The sequence below is a fragment of the Pelodiscus sinensis genome, chromosome 9, assembly GCF_049634645.1.
Source record: "Pelodiscus sinensis isolate JC-2024 chromosome 9, ASM4963464v1, whole genome shotgun sequence".
Lineage (NCBI taxonomy): Eukaryota > Metazoa > Chordata > Testudines > Trionychidae > Pelodiscus > Pelodiscus sinensis.
In genome coordinates, this window is record NC_134719.1 from 4,116,873 (window position 1) to 4,142,173 (window position 25,301).

General features: G+C 47.2%; 2 protein-coding genes across 3 annotated transcripts in view; one reads left to right on the forward strand and one right to left on the reverse strand.

Moving 5' to 3' along the window:
• On the reverse strand, window positions 1–23,419 carry LOC112545073 (cytochrome P450 4B1-like). Of its 2 annotated transcripts, XM_075935929.1 has the most exons (12): window positions 22,902–23,159; window positions 19,514–19,655; window positions 17,974–18,018; window positions 15,501–15,628; window positions 13,598–13,722; window positions 13,355–13,509; window positions 12,001–12,107; window positions 9,937–10,127; window positions 8,696–8,829; window positions 3,374–3,438; window positions 2,229–2,311; window positions 1–793 (listed from the first exon to the last, which is right to left on the reverse strand). In XM_075935929.1, exons 1-12 carry the CDS (start codon window positions 23,085–23,087, stop codon window positions 625–627), a joined length of 1,530 nt encoding a protein of 509 aa, XP_075792044.1. In that variant the 5' UTR covers window positions 23,088–23,159; the 3' UTR covers window positions 1–624. The 2 variants fall into 2 exon arrangements, with proteins under 2 accessions (XP_075792044.1, XP_075792045.1); XM_075935930.1 differs by lacking the exon at window positions 2,229–2,311 and having other exon boundaries at window positions 22,902–23,419.
• Window positions 1–25,301, forward strand: part of LOC102452751 (cytochrome P450 4B1-like) — a 179,226-nt gene that overhangs the window by 32,597 nt on the left and 121,328 nt on the right. The gene's annotated exons all lie outside the window — the stretch shown is intronic.

A 25,301-nucleotide genomic window follows, 5' to 3' on the forward strand; every position in this document is an offset into this window, starting at 1 on the left:
AGCCATTTTTCCACTCTACACTGTGGTAAGTAGGACTCAGTTGGAGTATTGTGTCCACTTCTGGGCACCACATTTCAAGAAAGATTTGAAGAAATTGGAAAAGGTCCAGAGAAGAGCAAAAAAAATTATTAACATTCTAGAAAACATGACCTATGAGGGAAGACTGAAAGAATTGGGTTTGTTTAGTTTAGAAAAAAGAAGACTTAGAAGGGACATGATAGCAAGTGTCCAGTATCTAAAAGGGTGTTACAAGAGGAGGGAGAAAAATTGTTCTCCCTGGATTCTGAGGATCGGATAAGAAGCAATGGGCATAAACTGCAGCAAGGGAGGTTTAGGTTGGACATTAGGAAAAGCTTCCTAACTATCAAGGTAGTTAAACACTGGAATAAATTGCCCAGGGAGGTTGTGGAATCTCCATCTCTGGAGATATTTAAGAGCAGGTTAGACTGACACCTGTCAGGGATAATCTAGATGGTGCTTGGTCCTGCTGTGAGGGCAGGGGACTGGACTTCATGATCTCTGGAGGTCCCTTCCAGTTCTAGTGTTCTGTGAAAACACCCATTGATTGCGTTCCCTTGGAAACAAGCCGATCCTGCTGACACCTGACACAGGGTTTCTCTGGCGTCAATGCAGTTTCTTCAAGAGCAGGTGGATCCCAGTGCTGGACTTGAGGACAAGATGAGGAATTTCCTTGGGCGGTTTGGCTGGATCAGGAGAAAGCTCGAAACGGAGCAGAGTCAGGGCCAGGGCCACTTTCAGCTCGTTCATGGCAAACTGCTGCCCGATGCAGTTCCTGGAAGAGGCAGGGGGAGCCTGTCAGAACGGACGCTCTGGCTTCGCCAGCAGCTTCCCTTCACAAATACACCTGCGGCACTTTGCTAGCGGAGTGGGGCAACCCAGCTCCTTGAGTCAGCGACCATCTCCCCTGTGTGTGTACAGCACCTAGCACACTGGGTCCTCAGCTCAACCAGAGGTTTTGGCTCCTACTGCCTAGGGGGTCCCTGCACCCACCACTGTAGTGTTACCACTACTGGGTTACAATATGGCAGGTGTTTAATAGTGCACAGCAACGCTACCAGGCAGTTTTGGTACAGGGCATGGAAAACTCACTTTCCTGCTGAACCTGTAAGAACACTGATCCCGTTTTTCCCGCACGCTAGTGCCAAGAGATATTAGCTGACTGCAGGAGAAATTTTCCAAATGCACAAATGGCAATTAGGCACCTAATTCCCATTGGCATTCAGTGTCATTAACTGCCACACGTTCATGGAATACCTCTCTCTCCGTGCGATGGAGAATTCGGTCCCATGAGTGATGTATCTGCAGCTCCTCTGTAATAACTAAGGGTGACGATTGGTTTATGGGGATGCTCACAGTGCAAATATTTTGGGTTCATTTTAATATGGGGCAGAGGGGAAATCAAAGCATAAAGGTGATGTTGTGACTCAAAACAAGTCAAAACGCTTGTGTTAAGGGACAATGCCAGGGGAGGAAAAGGCCCCTGAACACCGGGGATGAAGAGCACAGTGCTATGTTTAAACAGGCACACTCTTCTGAGAGTGGGGGTAATTGCTTGGGAGACTCAGACAGAGACACAGAGACCTGTGTGGGTGACAGAAAAACTGAGGCCTGCCTGGATTCCCATCAGGGGATGGTCAGCCTAGGGGTGGGATAGCCGTGCCTGTCGGCTCTTTGGAGGTTTGAAATCTTCCCTTGCTAAGTGCTTCCTCCCTGCTGTGCAATAACCAGGCCTTTGGCTGTAAGCAGCCTGGCTGCCCACAGAGCCCTGAAGGGAAGAACTGCAGGGGTCTGACCTCGGCTGGGTCTGTTGGGTCCGGCCGGGCCTGGTCTGTGAGTGGGAGAATTGCAGGGTCCAGCCAGGAGAGGCCTGAGAGCTGACGGGTTCACTCAGAGCCCCCAGAGCACGCAGCTCGCCACCATCACACCGTGCTTCTGCCAAAGGACCTTGGCCTGCCAAATGGGAGCCAGGCCGGCTCTGTGGGCATCCTGAAACAGACACAGGAGAGGCCAAAGAGGCCAGGCACTAAGAACCAAACTCTGGTTCGGTGCATTGCTGTAGGGGACCCCTCCACAACTCCCTCACGTGACAGACACAACCCTACAGCGCCAGCCTGTTAGTGCTCGGTGGGCATTAGGAGCAGCCTGGCCCAAAGCCTGGCTTTGTTTCCAACCCACACCCCCAAGAGAGAGAACGAAACATCCCCCACCGTGCTCCAGCCGCGAAGGGCACAAACGCATGGGAATGCCTCCGGGCCGCGTTCTCTGGGGAAAACCTCATGGGATCAAACACCTGCAGGGAGAGAGTTCACAGGTCTGTGGTGAGGCCCAATGATTCAATAGCAGCGGCGGTGGCTGACGCCCTCGACCCTGTAAATCATTGTGGGAGCTGTGCCCTTTCCTCTCGAGACCCCAGCCCTTGTGAGGATATGGAGCTGGGCCTGCCCTCACCTCGCCCAGGGGTCTGGTGAGTCTGTCAGCCCCGCTGCCTGTGGGAAAGGCTTTTATTCCCAAACTACAGCATTGTTCAGCTCCATACCTGTAACCTTACACACGCAGACATGGTGTATTTGGCAGCAGCCCACACTCTCAGCTTAGGCGCAGGGTGCGATTTCAGAGGCTGAGGTGAGGTCAGTTCTAGCCCAGGGCCAGAGGGGTTTCTGTTGCTGTAACCCCAATGCACAGGCGCTGACGTGGAAACTCTTCTAGGGCAGCAGCAGTGAGAAGGGACGGTGACGTCCCCACCCACAAAGAGCCAGCCCCTTCCAAATGTGAGCTGTGCTGACCAGGGACATGCAGGCACCCTGTAAGTTGGGGAGATGCCGTCCTAACACATCTCCTGTATAGCCCTCCACCACAGAGTGAGGCCTTGTGCTGAGACTGGAGCGCTACTGCCCCTCTCGTTCAGCTGTAAATGCTCTTGGAAATCTCCCCACAGCTGCCAGGCGACTGGGAGGAGCTGCTGGTACAACCAAGAGCATCATCTGGTGCATTTGTCCCCAAACACTATGAATCATTATTCCACTGGATGTACACGGCTGTGTGTAAAGACAGACCATTCTACCCGGTACTCTGCCATTCTATGGAACTCAGAATCATTAGGGCGGCCTCCTGTTTTTCAGAGCTATTGCTCTTTTCTTCTGGACAGATGCTACTTGCATGCAAGTGCAAACCCCTTGGTAAGGTCAATATTATCCCGGTTTTGCACATGGGAAAATGGAGAAAGGGAGAAATAAAGTAATGCCTTGCTTAAGGAAGTGTATGGCAAAGCCATGGAGAGCCCCCATCTCTCTTGCTACCCAGTTTTTTGTCTAAACTACATGACCACCTCTTCTTTATGTAATATGAAAAGTACCTCAGGATCTTGCCATATGCTTGGGTTCCTATGAAGAGAATAAATATGCACAGACACCCGAGAACCTGTAAGAAAAATCAGAAAAACTTTGGTGACTTGACAGAGCAAACATCTGTTCAGCACAACATGAGATCCTGTTAAAGGACCTTAGTTTTCTTAACCAAAACACCTGCTGACTGAGAAATGCCCTGAGTCCATTTTACATACATGTTTTCACTCCTCTTAGCCCTGCAGAGGCGGCCTTAAGCGATGGGAGAATGAGCCGGGTTCTATTCTGGCTCACGCATCATCAGCAAATGTGCTAGGTCTCAAAACGTAATGGTAAGAGGGGAAGCATCCATGTGGATTTGTAGGGGGCTCCTGCAGGCTCCACACTATTTTTTTATCCCCAACCTGGAAGGAAAGATAAAATCATCATTGGAAAGTTTGCAGAGGATGCCAATATTGGAGGAGTGGTAAATAACGAAGAAGGCAGGTCTCTGATTCAAAGCAAGCTGCTTTGCGTAGTAAAACAGGCACAAGCACTCAATCTGCTTGGTAATACTGCTAAGTTGAAAAGGACACATGTAGCTACCCAGAATACAGGCCACACTCCCAAAGTGGGGGAGTCCATGCTGGTATCCAGTGGCGGTGAAAAATGTTTGGGGATCATTGTGGATATTCAGCTGAGCACGTGTGAGGCTGGGGGCAAAAGAGCAAATGCAACCCAGGGCTGCGTGAAGTGGAGAATCTTGAGGAGGAACAGAAAGGTTATTTTTTCCTCTGTATTTGGCAACAGGAGACCATGGCAGAAATAGTGTGTCGATTTCTGGTGTTCACAATTCAAGGGTGGTAATAAATTGGAGAGAGTTCAGGGAAGAGCCATAAGAATAATTTAAGGACATGAAAACATGCCTTGTAGTAATTAACACAAAGAGTGCAATCTATGCAGCGTAACAATGTGGAATTTAGGGGGTGATGGCACAGACTATGAGAACTTACACGAGGAACAAACATATAACAAAGGGCTTTTCAGTCTAGCAGGGAGAGGAAAAACACTGACCTGTGGCTGGAAGTTGAAGCTAGACAAATTCAGGCTGGAAACCAGGGTAAATGTTTAAGAGGCAGGGTCATTGGAGCAATTTACCAAGGTCATGGTGGATTCTTGGTTACTGATAATTGTGTAATCAAGACTGGATGGACATCTAAGAGATCATCTGTAGGAGTTATTTTGGGAAAGTTCCCTGCTCTGTGTTACACAAGAGGTTGGATTGGATGATCACTGCGGTCCTGCAGGGATCTGGAATACTGGTGAGGTCTGAGCGCAGAACCTCAATTATGGGCATTGATGTAAGAACATTATGGGTTCTTAAAAAGTTTAAGAAACACTGGGGTAGTGCATGAATTAGTAACACCAGAAGGAGAGGGAAATATCTCCCCATGCCAGCAAACCACAGACCAAAGACAAGACAGATGCAGGGTGGAGGAAGAGATAGAAGCCACAGTGGGATGGCAGCAAACCAACGTGTTGGTGCTATTCTGTTGATTGATGGATTTGTGGGGAGGGGTCAGCAGGGGATTGGCTACATGGAAGGAAGAGTGATGGGGGGGCAGGGCAAAGGAGAAGTGAATTGGAGGGGAAGGGCGCAGGTGGGGTGTGAAACTGAGGTGAGCAGGTGGAAAGGACGAGGGAGAGTTGGAGTGAACCGCCCATTAGCACAGTGAAGAGAAAGGCAGGAGGTCCAAAAGTCTCTGCTTTGGCTGCTCCTGCTTCCACTGCCTTGAGTCCCTGGCTGGCTGCTTTGTACTTCTCCCCCGAAGGCCACATCATAGGGGAAGAAGAGACACTGGCCTGGATGCTAGAACCGGCGTTGCAATGCGTATACATGGGGCAGGGCAGCATGCACAGGCCAGACGCATTGCAGGTTGGCATTAAATGCCACGCTCTATTGGTTTGCTTGGCGACAGTTGGATGCTTCCATTTCCTTTCATGTAGCATTCTGCAGTGGGCAGAATCAAGCCCATCTCAATGAGTGGAGAGAAGAGAAGCAGCTGGAGAATTTGGTTAGATCAAGACAAGGCGGGCAGAACCCAATGCCAGGAAGTGCAGGGTGAAATTTGCCCTAATGTCTTAAATGGGCCATTTCCAGTAAAGGTTTGCTTAGCTTATAGAGCGCCCACAGTCCCCCATCCTCCCCAACAGAACAGAACACACCAATGAGAATATAAATGTTCAAAGCACATTGAGTCAAAGGGAGTCTTTCCATTGACTTTGAAAGGCTTTGGATCCAGCTCTGGCCGTGCTGTTCCCATAACGTTTTCTGCCTTTATTGACTCAGTCAAACCACGGCAGGAGCAATTCTGGCTCAGTGTTATGGTACGTCTACACAGCGGCGTGATTTTGGAATAACAGCCGCTATAGAACAGCGAGCATCTTCACAGCAATTCCGTTATTTTGAAATAAATTCAAATTAGCGGGTGGCTTATTCCCACTTCTGTAAACCTCGTTCCATGAGGAATAATGCCTATTTGGAAATAGCTATTTCAGAATAGCAGTAGTGTGGATGCTCGGCTTCTGCTATTTTGAAATAGCTGCTCCCCAGGGCCATTCAGAATAATTATTCCGCAGTGCCTCTTGGGGCTCTAAATCGAGGTAGCGCATCCATATTTGGGAAGCCTGCCTCGGATTAATTTTGAGGCTTCCTTGTAAGGTAGATGCGCTATTTCAAAATAAGCTATTTCAGAGTATTTCTTATTCTAAAATAAGTGTGCAGTGTAGACTTGCCCTAGAGCAGTGTTTCTTAAACTGTGTTCTGCGGCAGTTGGAGGTGTGCCGCGGAGAACAACGGAGTTCAAAATGGCCACGTTCTGAGGCGACGTTTTTTTCTTCCTCAATAACTTTCCCCCGGCCTCTTTTTTTTTTTGGCTCAACAAAAAAAAAAAAAATTGTTTAGTGTTCCTCCATCTTAAAAAGTTTAAGAAACACTGCCCTAGAGTGCACAGCTAAGCAATCTTGAGGCATGAACTTGTCCAACCTCACAAGCTAAAACAGCTTAGTCCTAGAGTGAGTGGAATAGTTCAAAGCAAATACTAGCTGCACATTTTGATGCGTCCTCTCCTCCTCTTTCCCTTCTTTCCCCCTTTGAATGATTATTAGTAAGTAAAAGTTTCCATTAGATTGTACCCTCTTCTGGGCAGAGACTGTCAGGGTATGTCCACACTACAGCGTTATTTCGAAATACCTAATTTCAAAATAGTTAATTCGAAATAACTTAGAATAACGCATCTACACACAAAATGTATTTCGAAATAGCATTTTTCTATTTCGGAATAGCGCATCCACACTGAGTGGACATTGAATCACATTGAAGTTCTGAAAAGGCATCAGATCAAAAGTTTCCTTGTGGCCAGGGCGGCCAGCAGGGCACCCTGGGAAGGACTGGAGGCCCCCTATTTCGAAATAAGCCTCTATACAGTGCTTATTTTGAAATAGCAATTTCGAAATTGGCGCTATTCCTCGTGGAATAAGGTTTACCAATTTCGAAATAAACCCTCCACTATTTTGATTTAATTTCGAAATAGCGGAATGGCTGTGTAGACGCTAGGAAAGTTATTTCGAAATAACTTTGCTGTGTAGACATACCCTCACATATTATATGTATCCTACAAGATGTACTCACCATTGCTCAGCTCCTTCATGGCAGGGGACTGGAGTGGAGGGGGATGCAGGGTTCAGGGTAGGGGCTTGGGGATGGGGGAACCCAGGGCAGGGGGCTGGGCAGTGTGAGGATGTTCAGGAGCAGGGCTGTGGGTTGGGAGGTGTAGAGAGGGCTCAGGGGAGGGGAGGATGTAGGAGGAATAGGGGGTGAGGGGCTCAGGGCAGGGAGTGAGAGCAGCTGGTGGCTGCTCTCTGGGGCAGGCCTGAGGTGGCGGGGGCTGCACGCTGGCCAGTGGCTGCCCTTGGCTCTCTGGGTCTGTCAGGACTGCAGGGGCATGCTTGCTTGCTGCCCCCATGTGGTCATTCCGGAGCATAACTGTCCTTGCTATCACAGCCCTCCTTTTCTGTGTGATGAGAAATAAATGCATTCCATGTACATTCCAGGATACGGGCACCCTTAAATCCAGACGTTGCTTTTAGTTATGATAAGAGGAAGCGGCAAGCCAAATTTGGTGGTCTTAGCTCTTACCTTTTAGGAGGAGATCTTGATAAAACAGACTCACAGATAGACAAATAGACACACAAACTCTAACAAACAGAATTGCAGTGTCTCATGTGTATGAAATCATGTATAACCCTGTAAGACAAATAATGAACAATACAACCCATACTTGGGAGTGTCAAAGGAGTGAATGAGAAATTGGGCACCCAAATGCCATTCAACTCCAGTGAGATTTGGGTGCCTAATTCCCATAGACTGATTTGATGCTATCAGCCAATAATAAGAATATTCAGCCAGCTCTCGATAGAGTTTAGAGCAGTGGTCCCCAACTCTGTGCTCGCGGGCGCCATGGCGCCTGCCAGGGCATTCGTGTGCGCCCGCCAACAACCTGGGCTGGCCCCGCCCCCAGCGCACGGGAGGCACCGGCCCCAGGCGCGTGACAAGCACTGGCGCTGGGTGCGCGGCGCTCAGGCGGCCCCAGCCCTGGGGCACATGCGGGCGCTCAGGCGCACAGTGCTCGAGCGGCGCCGGTGCCGGCCCCAGGCGCCGGCCCCGGGCCCACGGCACAAGGCGCTCGGGCGGCCCCAGCCCCGGCCCTAGGGCACACGCCGGCGCCGGGTGCAAGGGCATCCCAGTCCCCTGGCGTGCCGCAGAACGCATGGCCCCGCCCCTGGGCGCCCGGCGCGTGAGTGGCCTCCACTTCCCGGGCGCCCGGCGCGTGAGTGGCCCCACCTCCCGGGCGCCTGGGAGCCTCTAAAGGTTGGGGACCACTGGTTTAGAGTCAAAGCATCCCCTGGACAGATTTAGCTGGGAGGACTCTGGAGGAGTCTCAGGAGGAGACTGACATGGCTGTTTCCTAGCATAGTCTCTGAGGTAGGGCAGGCAGCCGCCCCATCTACTCTTCTGAGGGCAAATCGCCCTAGTACTCAGTGAGGCAGGGTGGTTTATGCCAATCTTCCCGTGGACAAACCAAAAGCCATGTTGCAATTTCCAATGAAGACAGACAAGGCCATGGGAGCCCCACAAGCCACCCAACTTCTCCTAGATCTTCACTTGGCTTTCACAAGAGAACTTTCCCCCCTCTCATTGGCATGAACCACATCCAGATGCCACCTCAAGGGGGGTGCTGTGTATGTGGCTGAAGGCAGAACTGGCGCCATAAGAAGGAAAAGACCAAACAGACCTTCTGGTAAGGAACGTCCATCGTGGAACGTGATGGGCTTGCTGAGCTCTCGGGACACTAAAACTACTGGAGGGTACAGGCGGAGGGTCTCCTTGATGCACATGGTGCTGTAAGTCATTTTACCGAGGTCACTCCTGAAAGAAATGAAAGGTGGAGGCTATGAATGAGGAACAGCCTGTACCACTACCAAGACATGAGCTGTCAGCATTCAACACCTGTAAGTGCAACAAACTCACCACACGCCTGTTGCTGTTGAGACAGGAAACCGATTTTGTGGCTCAAGCATACAGGTGACTTGGGCTCTATTCCCACCTCTGCCACAGACTTCCTGCAGCACACTGAGCAACTCTTGATCTGCTGGTGCTTCGGTTTCCCCTTCTGTAAACTTTTGGGAGCAGGGACTGACTTTTGGTTCCATGTTTTTACAGCACCTAGCGCAATGGGATGCTGGACCATGAAATAACTCTCTGCTTGGTAAGGCTTAATATATTGGTCTAGACCCGTGGTCACCAACCAGTAGATCACGAGCTACCGGTAGATCTCAGGGGCTCTAAGAGTAGCTCTTGAGCCCTCTCTGAACTGCGCATCTGCGCAGTATGTTTACATTAGATTTCCTCACGTAATGTAGGCGGGGCTTCAAGGAAGGGGTGGGGCAGTAGATCTTTGCCTGTTCTGAGACTTAAAAAGTGATCTTGGGTGTAAAAAGGTTGGAGACCACTGGTCTAGACAGTATTTGGTCCTGCCATGAGAGCAGGGGACTGGACTTGATGACCTCTCGAGGTCCCTTCCAGTCCTAGTATTCTATGATTCTATTATTAGTTACAAGGTACTTTGGCATCCTTGCATGCAGTCGTTTCTAGAAAGGCAAAACTCTTAACATTTGGGAAACAATTTAGCAACGAAATCGAGCAGATCTGTCTTATTCCTAAAGTTTCACACTCCACAGGCTGAATGCAGGGTTAGTGGAGCTGAGGGGAAATCACTCAACCTCAATCATTTACAGTTCCTTTCCCAATCAAACGCCTGCATTCTATTAACTGAGAGACAGAAGCCAAAGATCCGGAACTGAACAGACATTAGCAGAAGGGAACACTGGAGCTGGCTTTGGATCAGTTCTCTGTAGTATGCCCGTGATAAACGGAGATCTTTCAGTGCCGAGATTGGAAATAAGACCCACTTTTAATTCCTCAAACTAAGAAAACCATTCAAAGCCAAATGACACCAGTGAGGTGACATCTCACCATTGCACGGTATCTCTGTCTCCCACAATCTCCTGGATCTCTTCTCTGCATTTCTGCTGGTGCTCTGGGTGCAGGGCCATGCAGTACAAGAGCCAGGAGATCCCACTGGACATGGTACCATGCCCCGCAAAGGTACATGTGTCCATCTCGGCACGTAGGTCTTCATCAGATAGTCCAGCGCCATTTTCATCCTAGCAAAGCAGCGAGGTAAATAATCCCCAAACAAGAGTTAGTTTCAGGAGGACTCTTTTGGAGTGAAAAAATACACCCGGATCACTGGTGAAGATCCCAACATGTTTTGCCTTGTTTGCATGAGAAATTGGGTCACTCCACGGAAAGCAATGCAATTGCCAGGTGTGTACCTGGTACAGGTGAAATCTGAGTCAGGTCGCTTGGGTCCAAAGGCAGGCGTTCCCTTTCTAGAATGAGCAAGGCAGCAGAGATGGGCTACAATAGAAGTTATTCATCAAAAGGGTGTCAAGTGCCAACCTTCAGTACTGATAAACTCAATAGGAGCCCACAGAGCAAAGCAGTTGCGAAAAAGGCTAAAACCGTTCTGGGGTGCATTAGCAGGAGTGTTGTATGTGAGACCTGGGAGGCAATTGATCTACTGTGCTCAGCTGTGGTCCCAGGCCGGAGTCTGTGTCCAGTTCTGTTCACCACACTTTAGGAAATCTGTGGACATGTAGGAGAGAGAGAGAGAGTCCAGATAGAAAATTCCTGGTTAGGGATTAGGAGGGGTGTTTGTGTAGATATGGTCCTGAGTAGTATCAGGGATCTTCATGAGCAGTTGTTTTAGGTTTTTTGTGATAGTCTTCAGTTGGATCAAAGTTCATAATACCCATCTACATATTTTGTTAGTCTTTAAGGAGCTGCAAGACTTTTTTAAAAAGTTTTTCCAGTTACAGACTAACTTGGCTACCCCTCTGAAGCTTTAGAAAAAGTAGTTACATGGAATGCTTATTCTGCACACAAAACATATAAATCAGCGCTAAAACCCTCTGATGAATCAAGTGCAGATTTCCCTTAATTGGCTGATTTGATCAGCTCACAAGCATTCTTCAAAACTTGAATGTCTATTAATGAAAATCATGTATAAGACAGGTGACAAATAAAATTCTTTGCTTTATGCCAGAGTGCGCAGCTACGTGATAGTATTATTTCAAATGATCGACTCAACTACAAGAGTTCTTATTTTTCCTCAAAGTAAAAAATTGTGTATTTGCATGGAAAGGTTATCAAAGGAATTTGTGTAAAGCTTATGCACATGCTGGATGGGTTTAATGAATTTCTTGCAGTTTTAAAATAAAAAAAAAATCAAGCAGATTAGAAAACAAAGGACATTTAAGGCCTGTTCTGAAACTCCTTGAAGTTAATGAGAATCTTTCCATTAACTTCACTGGACTTAGGATCTTTTCTTAAAGCTGTTATTTTAAATAAATGGTTGTAAAGTAAATTATTGAACTAAAAAGAGTGATGCATTATGGTATTTACTTCATCGTATCTCCTTTAACAAAGACATTCAAAATATTCAGAGAAATATATTTTCTCTATCTTTTTGTATATATGAAAACAAGAACTGATAAAGGTCCTTGTAGGGCAAGAACTTTCATGGCCCTCTTTCTTTAAAATAGATATTGAGTAACATTTCTATTCATTATGTTGCATTCTCTGATCACTAACTCCATGTTCTTAGTTGCAAAGCTCCCGGTTGAACAAGTCTGTATTTTGTGGTATGAATGTAAGACGCACAATTGTTTCAAATACACACTGGTTACAAAGATGCTTGAATTAATTCAACCAGATTTAAAAGCCTAAATTTATGTTTGTTCCATAGTTATTACTGTGCTATTAAATCTCCATTTTTCACACCAGAATGGCACTTAGACCTTTAAAGATGTGGTACATAGGAAAACCAAATGGGAACATTTATGTAGTTACCTATAGAAAATGCTCCATATACAACAAGGAAGCTGATGTCAACACTAGCCAGGTGTCTGCTGATGACAACTAAGGACACACATATGTTTCCTGGCTGTTTACACGATTATTTCAAACACTCACCTTGGCATGCAGAAGAATGTCCAGAAAATTCAAGTGCAACTTCTTCTGCATCTTTTCACGTTCTTGCTGATCTAGCAGGGACTTCTTTCTCTCTTTTATTACTGCATCTGTGTACAAGAATGGCAACAACATTATTAACCCCTTGACATCACCGTGCTGTGTTCTTCTGGGAAGATCACGCTGTTGAACAGTCAAACAATCCGCTCTGCTTAATGCCGATGCTGAAATGCTATATAGTAGACTAAAGCAGCAGACAAGGCCTCCTAGAACCAGGTGTTGAGTAGATTTTCTCCTTCTAAAGTACTGTCCCTACCTGTGACAGGTTGTACCAACCCCGCCCTGGGGCTGGAAGGGTTAACCTGGCTCATTCGGATGAGGAGGCCCCGCCTCCACAGCTCTGCTGGGCATGCTCCCACTGTAGGCCAGCTATAAAGGCCCGTGGATCTGCTCAGTCCAGGCTGACTGCCGCTGGCGAAGGAGTTGCTGCTGGAGCTCCCGAGAGGACCAAGCCACAGGGGCCAGTGGGAGGCTGGCACTGACACCCCCAGTCAGAGAGGAAAGATGGAGAGGACTACATGGACAAGAGACTGGTAGGAAGTAGCAGATGGTAGGGAAATGTACCCCAGGTGCTTGGTGCGTTGCTGTGGTCCGCTCTACCGCTGACAAGGCCCTGGGCTGGGAGCAGGTGGTGAAGTTAGGTCTAGGGCCCCTCCCCCCTTCCACAAAGGGACCCACACCCATTGTTACTGACTCTGGCCACTAGGCCACACCGGCCTTAGCGGGAGGGGATTGTTACAGACTCTGGCTGCTAGGCGATGCTGTCAGGCCACACTGTCTTGACACATAATAGATGGGGTTAGAGGCTTGACCCGATAGTTCCAGATGGTCAGAGAGGGCCGCAGGCAAATCGGACATGCACGGGGTGAGATGCACCCCACAACGCCACCATTGAAGGCTCTCACAAAACATTACAAACACTGGAATTATTACCTCTATTTTGAAGGTGACAAAACTGAGCTGGGGAAAGACAAAGTAACTTGCCTAGAAGTCCCACAGGAAATCGGTAGCAGAGCTAGGAATAGAAAACAGATTCTAATCTACCTTTCATACAATTCCACTGAAATTCATGAAATTCCACCAGAGCTGGATTTCACCCTAGATTTACTGACTACCAGCCTTGTGCCTCAATGTTAAAGCCATACTTCTTCCTTAGAGAATTAGGGGAAAAATGTCTTTAGGATTTGCATCCATAGATTATCTTTTGTAATGGTTCAGTTAACAATAGATGAAGGCCATCACCCTAGGCAACAACCTACAGTCAATAGGAGACACAGACGAGGACCCTGGGAAATACCTGTATGGAGGTGCGCTAGTCGGCAGGCCTCTCGAAAGCGACGTCCTTGAGGGCTGATTCGATAGATTAAATCACTACGAAATGGGAAAATGCGGATTCTATGGAACAGCAGGTAGGACAGCTCGTAGACAACTTTGATGTAGGCATCTGAGTCACTGAAGGAAAAGGACGGTTCAATGAGGTGATTATGGATCTCTTTGTGAAGAACATTTTCATTAGGATTTGAAAGCACCTGGTACTGACCTGTCAGTCTGGCAGTTTCTATGGCAACTGACGGCACATTTCATTATGGTATCTAGGATCATCAAGCTGACATGTTCAAAGAGCTCCACCGACTTATCCACTGTGATCAGCCGTTCCCACTTGTCCTGGTGGAGGAGATAGAGATGAGGAGAGACAGGATTCCAGAAAAATTTGTGAGGACCACAGGGATCCCTTTCATTGACCTCATAGAATCATAGAATACTAGGACTAGAAGGGACCTCGAGAGGTCATCGAGTCCAGTCCCCTGCCCTCATGGCAGGACCAAATACTGTCTAGATCATCTCTAGACCTTTAATCATTCTTGTTGCTCTTCTCTGTACCCTCTCCAATTTCTCCACATCTTTCTTGAAATGTGGTGCCCAGAACTGGACACAATATTCCAACTGAGGCCTAACCAGCGCAGAGTAGAGCGGAAGAATGACTTCTCGTGTCTTGCTCACAACAGTCCTGTTAATTCCTCCCAGAATCATGTTTGCTTTTGTTGCAACAACATCACACTGCTGACTCATATTCAGCTTGTGGTCCACTATAACCCCTAGATCCCTTTCTGCCGTACTCCCTCCCACACCGTTGCTTCCCATTCTGTATGTGTGAAACTGATTGTTCCTTCTTAAGTGGAGCACTTCACATTTGTCTTTATTAAACTTCATCCCGTTTATCTCAGACCATTTCTCCAATTTGTCCGGATCATTTTGAATGATGACCCTATCCTCCAGAGCAGTCGCAACTCCTCCCGGCTTGGTATCATCTGCATGTTAAACTCATTGCTTTCGATAGCCACATTCTACCTAACCCATGTTGTTTGCTAGACCCTAGTCTCTAAGCAAAGACTCTGATGTAGAATTTACAGGGTTAGCTGGGAGTGGCATTCCCTCGCAGAATCAGGGATTGCAGGATGATTCATTTGTGGCTGGAGATGAGGCAGAAATGAAAAGCTAGATCTGAATTCATCTCTCCCAGTCTTTGGGGTCGGTAGGATGCAACTCTGCATCTGCACGTTGTTGTTCTGGGTCTGAACAAAACCCACAATCCCAACATCTCTAAAGCAAGTTTGGAGCCAGTGCAGGAGTGGCTCACCGCCATTTCAATTTACAAGTTGTTTTCATGGCGTCCTGAGATTATTTTCAGGAAAGTGAATAAAAACTGATCAGTGTGGTCGATTGTGGTTAATTTATTTTTGGCAGGAACTAGATCCAAATCTGATGTGGGAAAGAAGCATCCACATACAATAGTGCATTGTTGATCTTAAGTATCTTCAGTAATGCCTGTCACCACTGGCGTATCTGATACATGGCAGATATAACCAGAAATCAAGGTAAATTAGGACCTGAGTTTCATAATTAGCATGACTCACCAGACAGCGTCTCCATATAAATTAATGTCATCTGAGCAAAATGTCATTGCCAGTTCCACATAGAGCCAAATCTTCCTGGCAAGACACAACCTGATTCCAATCTAGCTGGGTTAAAGGATATGTCTAAAACACCTTTTTCTTCAGCAAGTGAGTAACTGTCTTTAGCAAACGAAGTAATTTGCCAGCACTGAGAACCAACCAAGGTAAGTTTAGCAACAAGCCTCATTAAAAGGCAAGACATCATAGTTATTTTTCAGTGTTCAGAGCACAGTCGTACGGTTCACTGAACTGGAAACCAGGTGACACAAAACCATCTTGGGTCGGATTGTAAGCTGACGTACGTTGGTGTAGCTCCATTCAAGTACACCAGCTCTGAATCTGGCCCCTCTACTAAAAGAATTGCAGATCGATTGTATGACTCAAGCTGTACGGAACATCTCATTCTACCGTCTTCCAATTGTTCAGCATCAGACCCAGTGATTTCCCCAGCCCTGCAGCTGAAAGCACAGTCACGGGGATGAGTCCTACCAGCATCACTTTGGTAGATTCTGCCATCAGCACGACATAAGATTTCAACACGTCATAATGAAACGCTGGGGTCAGCAGCCTTCTATGCTGGAACCACTTTGGCCCATGTAAGATCAATAATCCCTTGCCTGCATGGATAGAAAAGCAGAGAGACGGATCACTTTACAGTTCTGTGAATAACTATTATCACTTTTATTTTGGAACAGGGAAAACTTTGGTTTTCCAATGACTGCTTGGTGGGTTTTGTGTGATGGTGGCCATTTTCCTTTTGGCTGCAAACCCAACATAGGGCTTTCTGCATTTCTTCCAGGTTTTGACTCCAAGCAGAAATGTCTTGCATGGGAGAGAATAATTTTGCAAGCAGCTCTAGCAATAACACCAGTATTCATGTTGGTGCCCTGTGCCACGGAGGGACACGTTGCTGTAGGCATCAGAGGAATAACACTAAGGCAAGCATGGTCCTGATACACAGTGTGGGGTTCTGCTCAGTATTATGAACTCAGCGTGCATGTGCCCGGTTAGGCCCACACACCGTTTACAGAGAAGATGTCAGGGTGACGGGGGGCGGTCACAGACAACCCATTGGGGCGCCTCCTGGAGTGCTGACATGGCCACTGCCATTCACCTTTCCACTCTCTGGGGTTTCTCTCCTCCCGGTCCTGCTGGGCCAGCTCTCTGGTCTCCCCCATGCAAGGCCCGAGCTGAATTCCCCCCTCCCCCCCGAGAAGCAGTACAGACACTAAACCTCTTCAGGTCTGAGGAGAGTGCAGCTTAGGGACTAGCTTCCTAGGATACCACTCCCCAAATGGGATCAAACCCCACAGAAGTAGGTAAGCCCCCTTTAACAATAAAAGGGGAAATATGCACCCTGGTTGCCCCTCCAGGTAACAATTATTTACACTGGGTTTGGTAGAAAATGGAAGTGATTTTACTAAGTAGAAGCAGTAGGATTTAAGCGGCCATAAGTGAGAACAGGCAGAGCAAAGTAGGTTACAAATCAAAAGAAACAAAAACATTTGGATCATTCTACACTGAAACCTCAGTACAAACTTTGCAAAGTTACCCTAAAACCTCTTGTCCAGCTGCCCCTCCAAACCAGGGCTGTCCCCCCACCCCGGGGTCTTCCGCTCCTTCCTTCAGGTGCAGCCCAGCCAAAAGACCTCGACCCCTGCTTTCCTATTCTATTTTAAAGAATTCAGGCCACTCCCTACCAAGCAGGGCTCAGACTTAAGGACAAAAGAGATTGTTTAACAGTCGCTCATCAAGACATTGAGGGTAACAGCCCCATTGCCTCTCACTCACACATTTAAAACCCACAAAGTATTCTCCACCCCATATGTCTAATTTTAAACACAAAAATGATACACACATCAAAGTAAGATACACAGAACCAGCAGATCATGACATGAAGATGGATGGGTTACATGAAATAATTTGCTCAAGGCACCTGTGAGTTATGTATATTCATGTTCGTAAGTCCCTTTCATAAGTCTGTCAGTCAATGCTGCAAACTCAGCCTAATTTCTGAGGGTACGTCTACACTACATGGCTCCATCGACGGAGCCATGTAGATTTGTTTATTGGGCAAAGGGAAATGAAGCGGCGATTTAAATAATCACCACTTCATTTAAATTTACATGGCTGCCGCGCTGAGCCAACAAACAGCTTATCAGCTGTTTGTCGGCTCAGCACGGCAGCCATGTAAATTTAAACGAAGCGGCGATTATTTAAATCGCCGCTTCATTTCCCTTTGCCTACAACCCTAATCTACATGGCTCCGTCGATGGAGCCATGTAGTGTAGACACAGCCTGAGAGTCAAGCTGGGTTCGTTCCTTCTCAGACATCCTCAGTGACGCCCAGGGGCGGCCCGTCCATATAGGTGAACTAGGCAGTTGCCTAGGGCACCAAGTTAAATGGGGCGCCAAATGGCGGTGCAATATCATTGAGGGGTTTGGAGGTGGGGGTGCCTATTGCATGGCTCGCCTAAGTCTAGGGCTGCCCGTGAAGGAAGGAGTTGAAGCCCATTAGACTGCAGAGAGGTTGCTATAGTGGCATCGAGGGCCTAGTCTGAAGACCGTGAACCTGAATATGTTTAATTGAGGGTACAAGCTGGCCTGCACAATCTTTATTATGCATTGGTTATGGGTGAAAGTATTCACCAGCATCTGAAATATCAGATACTAGTTATTGTGCTGCAGGATTCTGGATTAAACAGAGAAATGGTCTGGTGTAATACAGACCATAGTCATCTCTGATAGCTTTCCATAACAGAAAGGTCATCTTCTCTGGTTTTAAAATAGCAAGGAAAAACGTAAATCAAATTACAAGAGAAGTCTGGGCCCACCATGAATTGATGAGACAAGGAAGCAAGGATGAGATATGAAACTCTCGGCTAACACTTCAGGGCATTACATGCCTTCAATTCATTCATAAAACTGTTCAAGAGGGTGAACAAAGCATAATTCTACATACCAATCCAGGGAATTAAAAATTTATAAGCTGTCATGTTCTTGGGATCTGTGAAATACAATAGAGAAGATAAATACAGTGTTAGGGGTTGACACACCACGGAATCAATAAGCCAGATGTATTTCTGGGATGAATTCACTCTTCTTGCCATGGAGAAGGAGCTAAATTAACTGAAGATGAGAGGGGTAGAAGTTAGACAGCTAAATCTAGTAGTGTCAGTCAGTATCTTCTTATAAATATTTCTGAAAGTTTGCTTCTGTTTGTTTCTTTGTCCTGAAAGATCTCCGAAATGGTAAGAGCTAGAAACACCAAATTTTGCACGGATACTGCTGATTTCCTAACTTAAATAACTGGATTGGTTATGTCTTGAAATCAGTTCCCCCGGTTCCCCCAGAGCCCCAATTGGGCCCACTGATAATTAGCTTTTAGTAGCGCCTGATCATAGAAACACAACATTTTGCATGGATACTACTGATTTCCTAACTTAAATCACTGGATTGGTTATATCTCAAAATTGGTTCCCCCAGATCACCAATTGGGCCACTAATTAGCTTTTAGTAACACCTGATCATAGGCCTTTGCTGGACTCCTCCTCCTATGTTAATGTCATTGAAGTAGTTCATGCATCACACCTTTTACTATATTTTCCCTGGGCGACACCGGGTATTTCTGCTAGTATTAAATATTTAAAGAATGATTCTTCTCATATTATTGGTACCTTTTCAAGTGGGTCTTTCACATTTATCTTACTAATGAGATGCACACGGGACTGGGGAGGATGAAACGAAGATGCCATTAGAGATATGGGTGAGGAAAGGGAAGGCCGTGGAAGCTTTTAATGATGAGGAAAGACATTTTGTGCTAGAGGAACAAGGAAGTCAGTGGAGATGCTATTGCCCGATTAAGGCCTTTGGCCAGATCTTCAAAGGAATTAACGTGTGAGGGACAAGTTACCCCAGTGATGACATTGACATTAATGCTCTACCAGGACAGGTGAGCTCCTGTAGTCAGGCAAGTGGCGAATCAACTCCAAGAGATTAGGCTCATCCACTTTGGGACCATATTTAGGATGGGTAGCAAGAACCTCTTCCCTAAAAAAGTTTTTCTATCCTACGTGGAATCATATTGAAATACCCTGGAGATAATGTTCTCTTCAGGACTGGGACTGTCTGAATCCTTAGGCACTGCAGTAACAGTAATAATATTCATTAGAGCTTCCCATGCCAGAAAGTGAGAACAACGGAAAAGTGTGGGACGTCAACTAGCAGCCTTTCTCTCCAGCTCATCCTAGGAACAACTTAGATCCCAGGAAGCCCTAAGCCAGACACATTTCCAAAGGTACAGGTGGTGGGTTCCCATTTCTCATTTTGGGTGACTATTGAAAGTGCCCCAACATAACTGTGAAGAGTTAGGCACATGGCAAGGGTGAAAGGAGGGACTTGCAATGGTCAACAGAAGACACATGGAGGAAGAAGAGTCTGAAAAGCTCTCTTGAGTGGGCATCAAATGGGAATCTTTCTGAAATAAGAATCAATGACCTTACCTCCGTGGCCAAACACAGCTCTGGCATAATCCGGATGGTGGACTACTAAGTCAGCCTTGAAGTTTCCAGTCCATATGGGGAAGGCATAGGGGTACTTTTCTGCCCAAGATAATACGTTCTTTAATGCTTCAGCTCGAGAAAGCTATAATGATAGAGAAAACAGAGAGAGAGAGGGAGAGAGAGAGAGAGGGAGAGAGAGAGAGAGCGCATAGGAAGCCAGGAGTGAAATTTCACCTCAGTGTTGACTGTCTACACAAAGTCAACTGGGCCATGAGTTCTCTTGGCAGGAGATGGACTTGCAATGAGGGGCTGTGCACCCCAAGAAAGAGGGAAGATTCTATCTTCCCCCAAACTGGCTGAGGTAGAGGACCAAAATCTAACACACAGTAGCCATGCAGCTCTGGAGGGATCTGTGCTGCAGCCCCGTCTCCTTTGCAAATTCAAGTGATAAAGCTGAACTCATCCCTGGCATTAGGGAAACGACGGGGCCATCTGGGCCATGTATTATTTTTTAGAGACATTTCCAAATGTACATCGTTTCCAAATTTTGCTTTGCAATTTTTACATGAAGAATTGAACCCAAGACCTAAAAACAGTGGGGGTGTTTAAAAACAGATTTGGGCTAAAATTCTGATTTTCTTTTCATTTCTACACACCAGTTTCCAGCTTTACATGAAAAAAGGAAAACTGTCAGAAATGAAATTTTCCTCTGCAAAATGTTTCCTTTAGTCTAAAAGCCATTTTGGGGGCCAAAATTGCATGTTGATGAAATAATAGTGACGGGTTCTAAAAAAGGACATTGCATAAGGCAAAGCAATGCAGAATCCAGGGCAATATTTTAAACCAATGATACTCAGACCTAATTGGTCCAGAAGCCAAATAAGTGATTGACATTACCCAAAAGTGTCACAGTCAGGTGAATGCCTTGTTTAATTTACTACAGTATTACATAATCATACGTAAACAGTGTGACAGAGAAATATTTAGTGTAAAGAGTGTAAAGAGCCTTAGTGTAAAGAGCCTTTAAACCCGTGACTCTCAGGTTCAGAGTAAAATAAGCAATTAACATTCCCCAAAAGAGCCACAATTATGTGAATTCCTTGTTTCAGTTACTACTGTACTATATTCATACTTAAACAGTGTGACGGGAATATGTAATGTAGCGAGATAAAGGTATCACATTTTCACAGCCAAATGATGGACCAAGTAATATTTGATCAGCTACAATTGGTTAAACACAGGGTACGTCTAGACTACATGGCTCCGTCGACGGAGCCATGTAGATTTGTTGTTTTGGCAAAGGCAAATGAAGCCGCGATTTAAATGATCGCGGCTTCATTTACATTTACATGGCTGCCGCGCTGAGCCGACAAACATGATCAGCTGTTTGTTGGCTCGTCGCTAGTCTGGACGTTCCCCCTGTCGACATCAAAGCCCTTTGTCGGCAGCCCCGGTAAACCTCATTCCACGAGGAATAACAGGGCTGCCGACAAGGGCTTTGATGTCGACAGGGGGAACGTCCAGACTAGCGCGCGAGCCGACAAACAGCTGATCATCTGTTTGTCGGCTCAGCGTGGCAGCCATGTAAATATAAATGAAGCCGCGATTATTTAAATCGCGGCTTCATTTGCCTTTGCCTATGTGTCTAATCTACATGCCTCTGCCGACAGAGGCATGTAGTCTAGACACAGCCACACTGTAAAAACATCCTGACTAGTTAATAGCTTAGGGTATGTCTACATTTGCCCCCTAGTTTGAACTAGGGAGGCAAATGAAGCATACCAAAGTTGCTAATGAAGTGCAGGATTTAAATATCCCATGCTTCATTAGCAACTTCGGTATGCTTCATTTGCCTCCCTAGTTTGAACTAGGGGGCAAGTGTAGACATACCCTTAGAGTGGTTAATAATTAAATCACACAGGCTGTGTCTAGACTGGCAAGTTTTTCTGGAAAATCAGCCGCTTTTCCGGAAAAACTTGCCACCTGTCTACACTGGCTGCTTGAATTTCCGCAAGAACACTGACGAGCTCATGTAAGATTGTCAGTGTTCTTGCGGAAATACTATGCTGCTCCCGTTCAGGCAAAAGTCCTTTGGGCCAGTGTAGACAGCTCAGATTTGTTTTGCGAAAATGGCGATCGGGGCTTTTTTGCGCAAAAGCGCGTCTAGAATGGCATGGATGCTTTTCCACAAAAAGTGTTTTTGCGGAAAAGCATCTGTACCAATCTAGACGCTCTTTTCCAAAAATGCTTTTAACGGAAAACTTTTCCGTTAAAAGTATTTGCGGAAAATCATGCCAGTCTAGATGTAGCCATAGTGTTTTACTGTCATATGCTGCAAAGACCTGCAGGAGACACATTAAAGAGGCAATTTTAGCTCACAAGCCACAGACTGAATATCACATGTTCAAACATTGATTGGATGACAACTTGCATTTGGATGGTGGGAACTTTGCAGTTGGGGGCAAAACTACAGAAATCCCCCAATGTTTGCACCATGAAGCAATGAAAATGTTTCAAATAAACATTCCCTCTGTACACAGACACAGCAGAGTTGGGTAACTGTGCAAACTAACTCAAACCTACTTCCCATAGAGAGGATGTCCAAGAAATGTGTCATGTGACTTCTATTCAGTTGGATCACCAAAGTCCCAATCCAGGAAAGCAAGTTTAACGACAAGCAGGTGACGACAAGCAGGTGAGTAGCTCGTGTCGAGTCAGTGGGATTCTCTGTTTGCTTAAAGGGCTGGAGCTGGAAATTGGACCCAGTTCTTACTGCGGCTGTGTTTTTCTTTTCCCCACACAAACATGCCACTGACATACAGCTGTGGTCTCCATTAAAGGGGAGGACAGGACAGGCATCGGTAGGGTGCCCACATGTCCCCATTGTACAGGCACAGTCCTGATATTTAGGCCTTTCTCTTATAGAGGTGCCCAAGCCTGTCGATGGGAGGGGGGCAAAAGGGGCAGCTGCCCCGGGGCAGAGGGATTAAAAAGGGCCTGGGACTCTTGGCTGCAGAGACAGCGGCTGAAGGCCCATGTTAAATAGCTGCTGTAGCCCCGGCTGCATTGGCTGAGCAGTGCTGGGAGGTTGGTTGTGGGAGAACAGCACCGAGACCTGCCACTTCTGCCCAGGCTCTGCCCCTCCCAAGGGCCCAGTGCCGGCTCTCACACCTTGGCCATGGCAATGCCGTCAGCAGCCCTGTAGGTGCCTCTATGGCATGACCCCAGCCCGAGCTTTCACTCTTCCTGTATAGTCACCCGAGTGGCCAGGACCTTTTCCTAACTGCTTCACCCACCCCACGCACTGTATTTACTTCCCCCTGCCTGTGCTCTGTTGAAACTAATCAGGATGGTGCACCTAGGGGTATAACCCCATGTCTTTCCCTACCTGAGCGTAGTGGCCATACAGCCAGTGGTTGGGGGGACCCGGGAAGCTCTCCAAAGCTTTGAGGAGCTGCTGTCTTTGGCGATAAAGCTGGGTCGCTTTCAGCAGCACGCAGATGAGGCAAAGCCCCGGAGCCAGGTACAAAAGCAGAGAGGAAGGGTTTGCTATTTTCTCCAGCACAGAAGCCATGGCCCTGCCTTCTCTGGGGCTGTGACAGGCTCTGAAACTCGCCCTGCGTTCACTTGCCTTTTATGTTGTCCGGGGAGCATTCCTAAAAGCAACTTATTAATCCAGGACAGGATGACCTCTTGGAGATTTTTGGAATGTCAACATCAAAAGTTAACAGTAACTGGTCACAGACTGACACTGCGAAATCCATAGACTTTAACAGGAAAAGAGGATTATAAAAGCAGGGTGCCTTGCTATGGGACTTTGGGTTCATCTTGCCACCATCTCCCGGAAAGCCCGGCTCCCGCTCTGTGATCATTCTGGCTGGTCATTAGATTGATCCATTCTCTGGTCTGGTAACTAGAACATCGTCTGGCGGGACTGTGTGTATGGTATTTGTGTGTGTGTGTGACTGAAAAGCATACGCTACTGTTGTAGTCTCAATAAATGCGGCATACTGCCTTTTCCCCTATAAAAGATCTCGTGTGCTTTGTTTGAGCACAACACTGTGTCACCTGCTGGGAACAACAGGGAGAGAGCTGGGAAGGTCTCAGCAGCGATTGGCCAGGGTTGGCTTGGCACAAGACCCCACTTCCATGGGAGCTCATTGGCCTCTCTTCCTAGTTCAGGTGTCTTGCAGCATCCCAAGGAAACCTCCCCTAAAGGGGGACTAAGAAGAATATTCCCCTGTGGGCAGATTATCCGGACACTGCGGGATTGTGATGGTCTTTCTAGAAGCCCGCCCGTACATGGCTGTCGTGAATAGTCCAGCCTGGAGATGTTGCTGTGGGACAGCAATGTCGTTGATGAGATGCTGTAGTTTGGAGCTTGGATGCACCCAGGATGTTTTCTTTTGGTCCGGTAGCTGGGAAAAGCAATTCACGGTGGCTAATTGGCACTTGGTGCTCTCACAAAGTACCTGCATAACACTGCTGTTCTCTTTCCCCATCTCACGCTGACCAATGGCAGTCCATCACATTGCCATGTTGTTACCAAAGCCTGCCAACTGGGGGAGGCAAAGGAGTGAATTTCCTAGGGATCCAGCAATTCAAAAGGAGCAGCAGCTGGAGCCCCGGCCCTTTAAATCACCACTGGAGCACTGCACGGCGCACTCCGAGAGCTGCCTGGAGAGAGGCAATGTGATTCCCTCCAGGCAGTGCGGCCCCGCCCCTTTGGCCTGATGCTCCGCCCCTTTGCCGAGAGGCCCAGCAAGGCTATCCGCACCCCTGTGATTGCCAACCCTTGTGTTAAATCCCCACCATGATAATCAGCGTGTCTGACACAGATGTGGACACAGTGAGTTTGCTTAAGTTGCCACAGAACTTTTCCTTCTCATCATCTGCATTTCTCAGGGTAGGTGCATACGTGCTAGTGATGGTAACAGACGGTGTATGTTTTAATGGCCATCACAGCACCATGGGAAAATCATTTATGCTTTTAGGTAGATCTTTAATTCAACCAGAGCATCACAAGCCATCACCTACACCAACAGTTCCTTAACAGTGGGCCAGGACCCCAAAGTGGATCACAACCCCATCTGAGAGGGGTCGCCAGGGCTGGCTTAAACATCCCAAAACCCAAGCTGCACCACTTAGGGTTGAAGCTAAAATCTGAGGGCTTCAGCCCTGGGCATCAGGATTCATGTTACAGACGCCCGTCAGGGGCTAATGACCTTGGGATTCAGTTTTGATTCTCCTGTCAAGGGGCTGGGGTTCAGGCTTTGGCCCCCCACACCCAGAGGAGAGGGATTTAGGTGAGTTCTGTCTTTAGTGCCCCCTCCTGGGATCATGTCAAAAGTTTTGTTTTCGGAGGCGGGTCACGGTGCAATGAACTTGGAGCGTCCCTGCCTTAATCTAACGTCTTCAAAGGACTTAAAGGGCCTGAAACCTGGGTCCCATCTTCACTGGCGCTCTGGCCCTTCCCACTCGTGGGGTGTTCATACCCTGACTCTTAGCTCAGCGTTAGCATGGTTTGTGTATCGCTGGAAGGAAGGTTGGGCTTGAACCTGAGTACAGTTCAACCCTCGGCATGCAGCGGTGTAGACATAAAACGAACACAAAAATAATTAACTCTCGCACCCATGGGGAGTCTTTATCATAAAATCTGAGAGTTTGGGGGGGTTTGGAACAAGGGTTTGGGTTTTCACCTACTGTAAAATTAAGATCCATTTTTGCATTCTGGACCTTGATCAAGATACACATCTGAGGTTTGTCTGTTTTACTGATGGGTAAACTG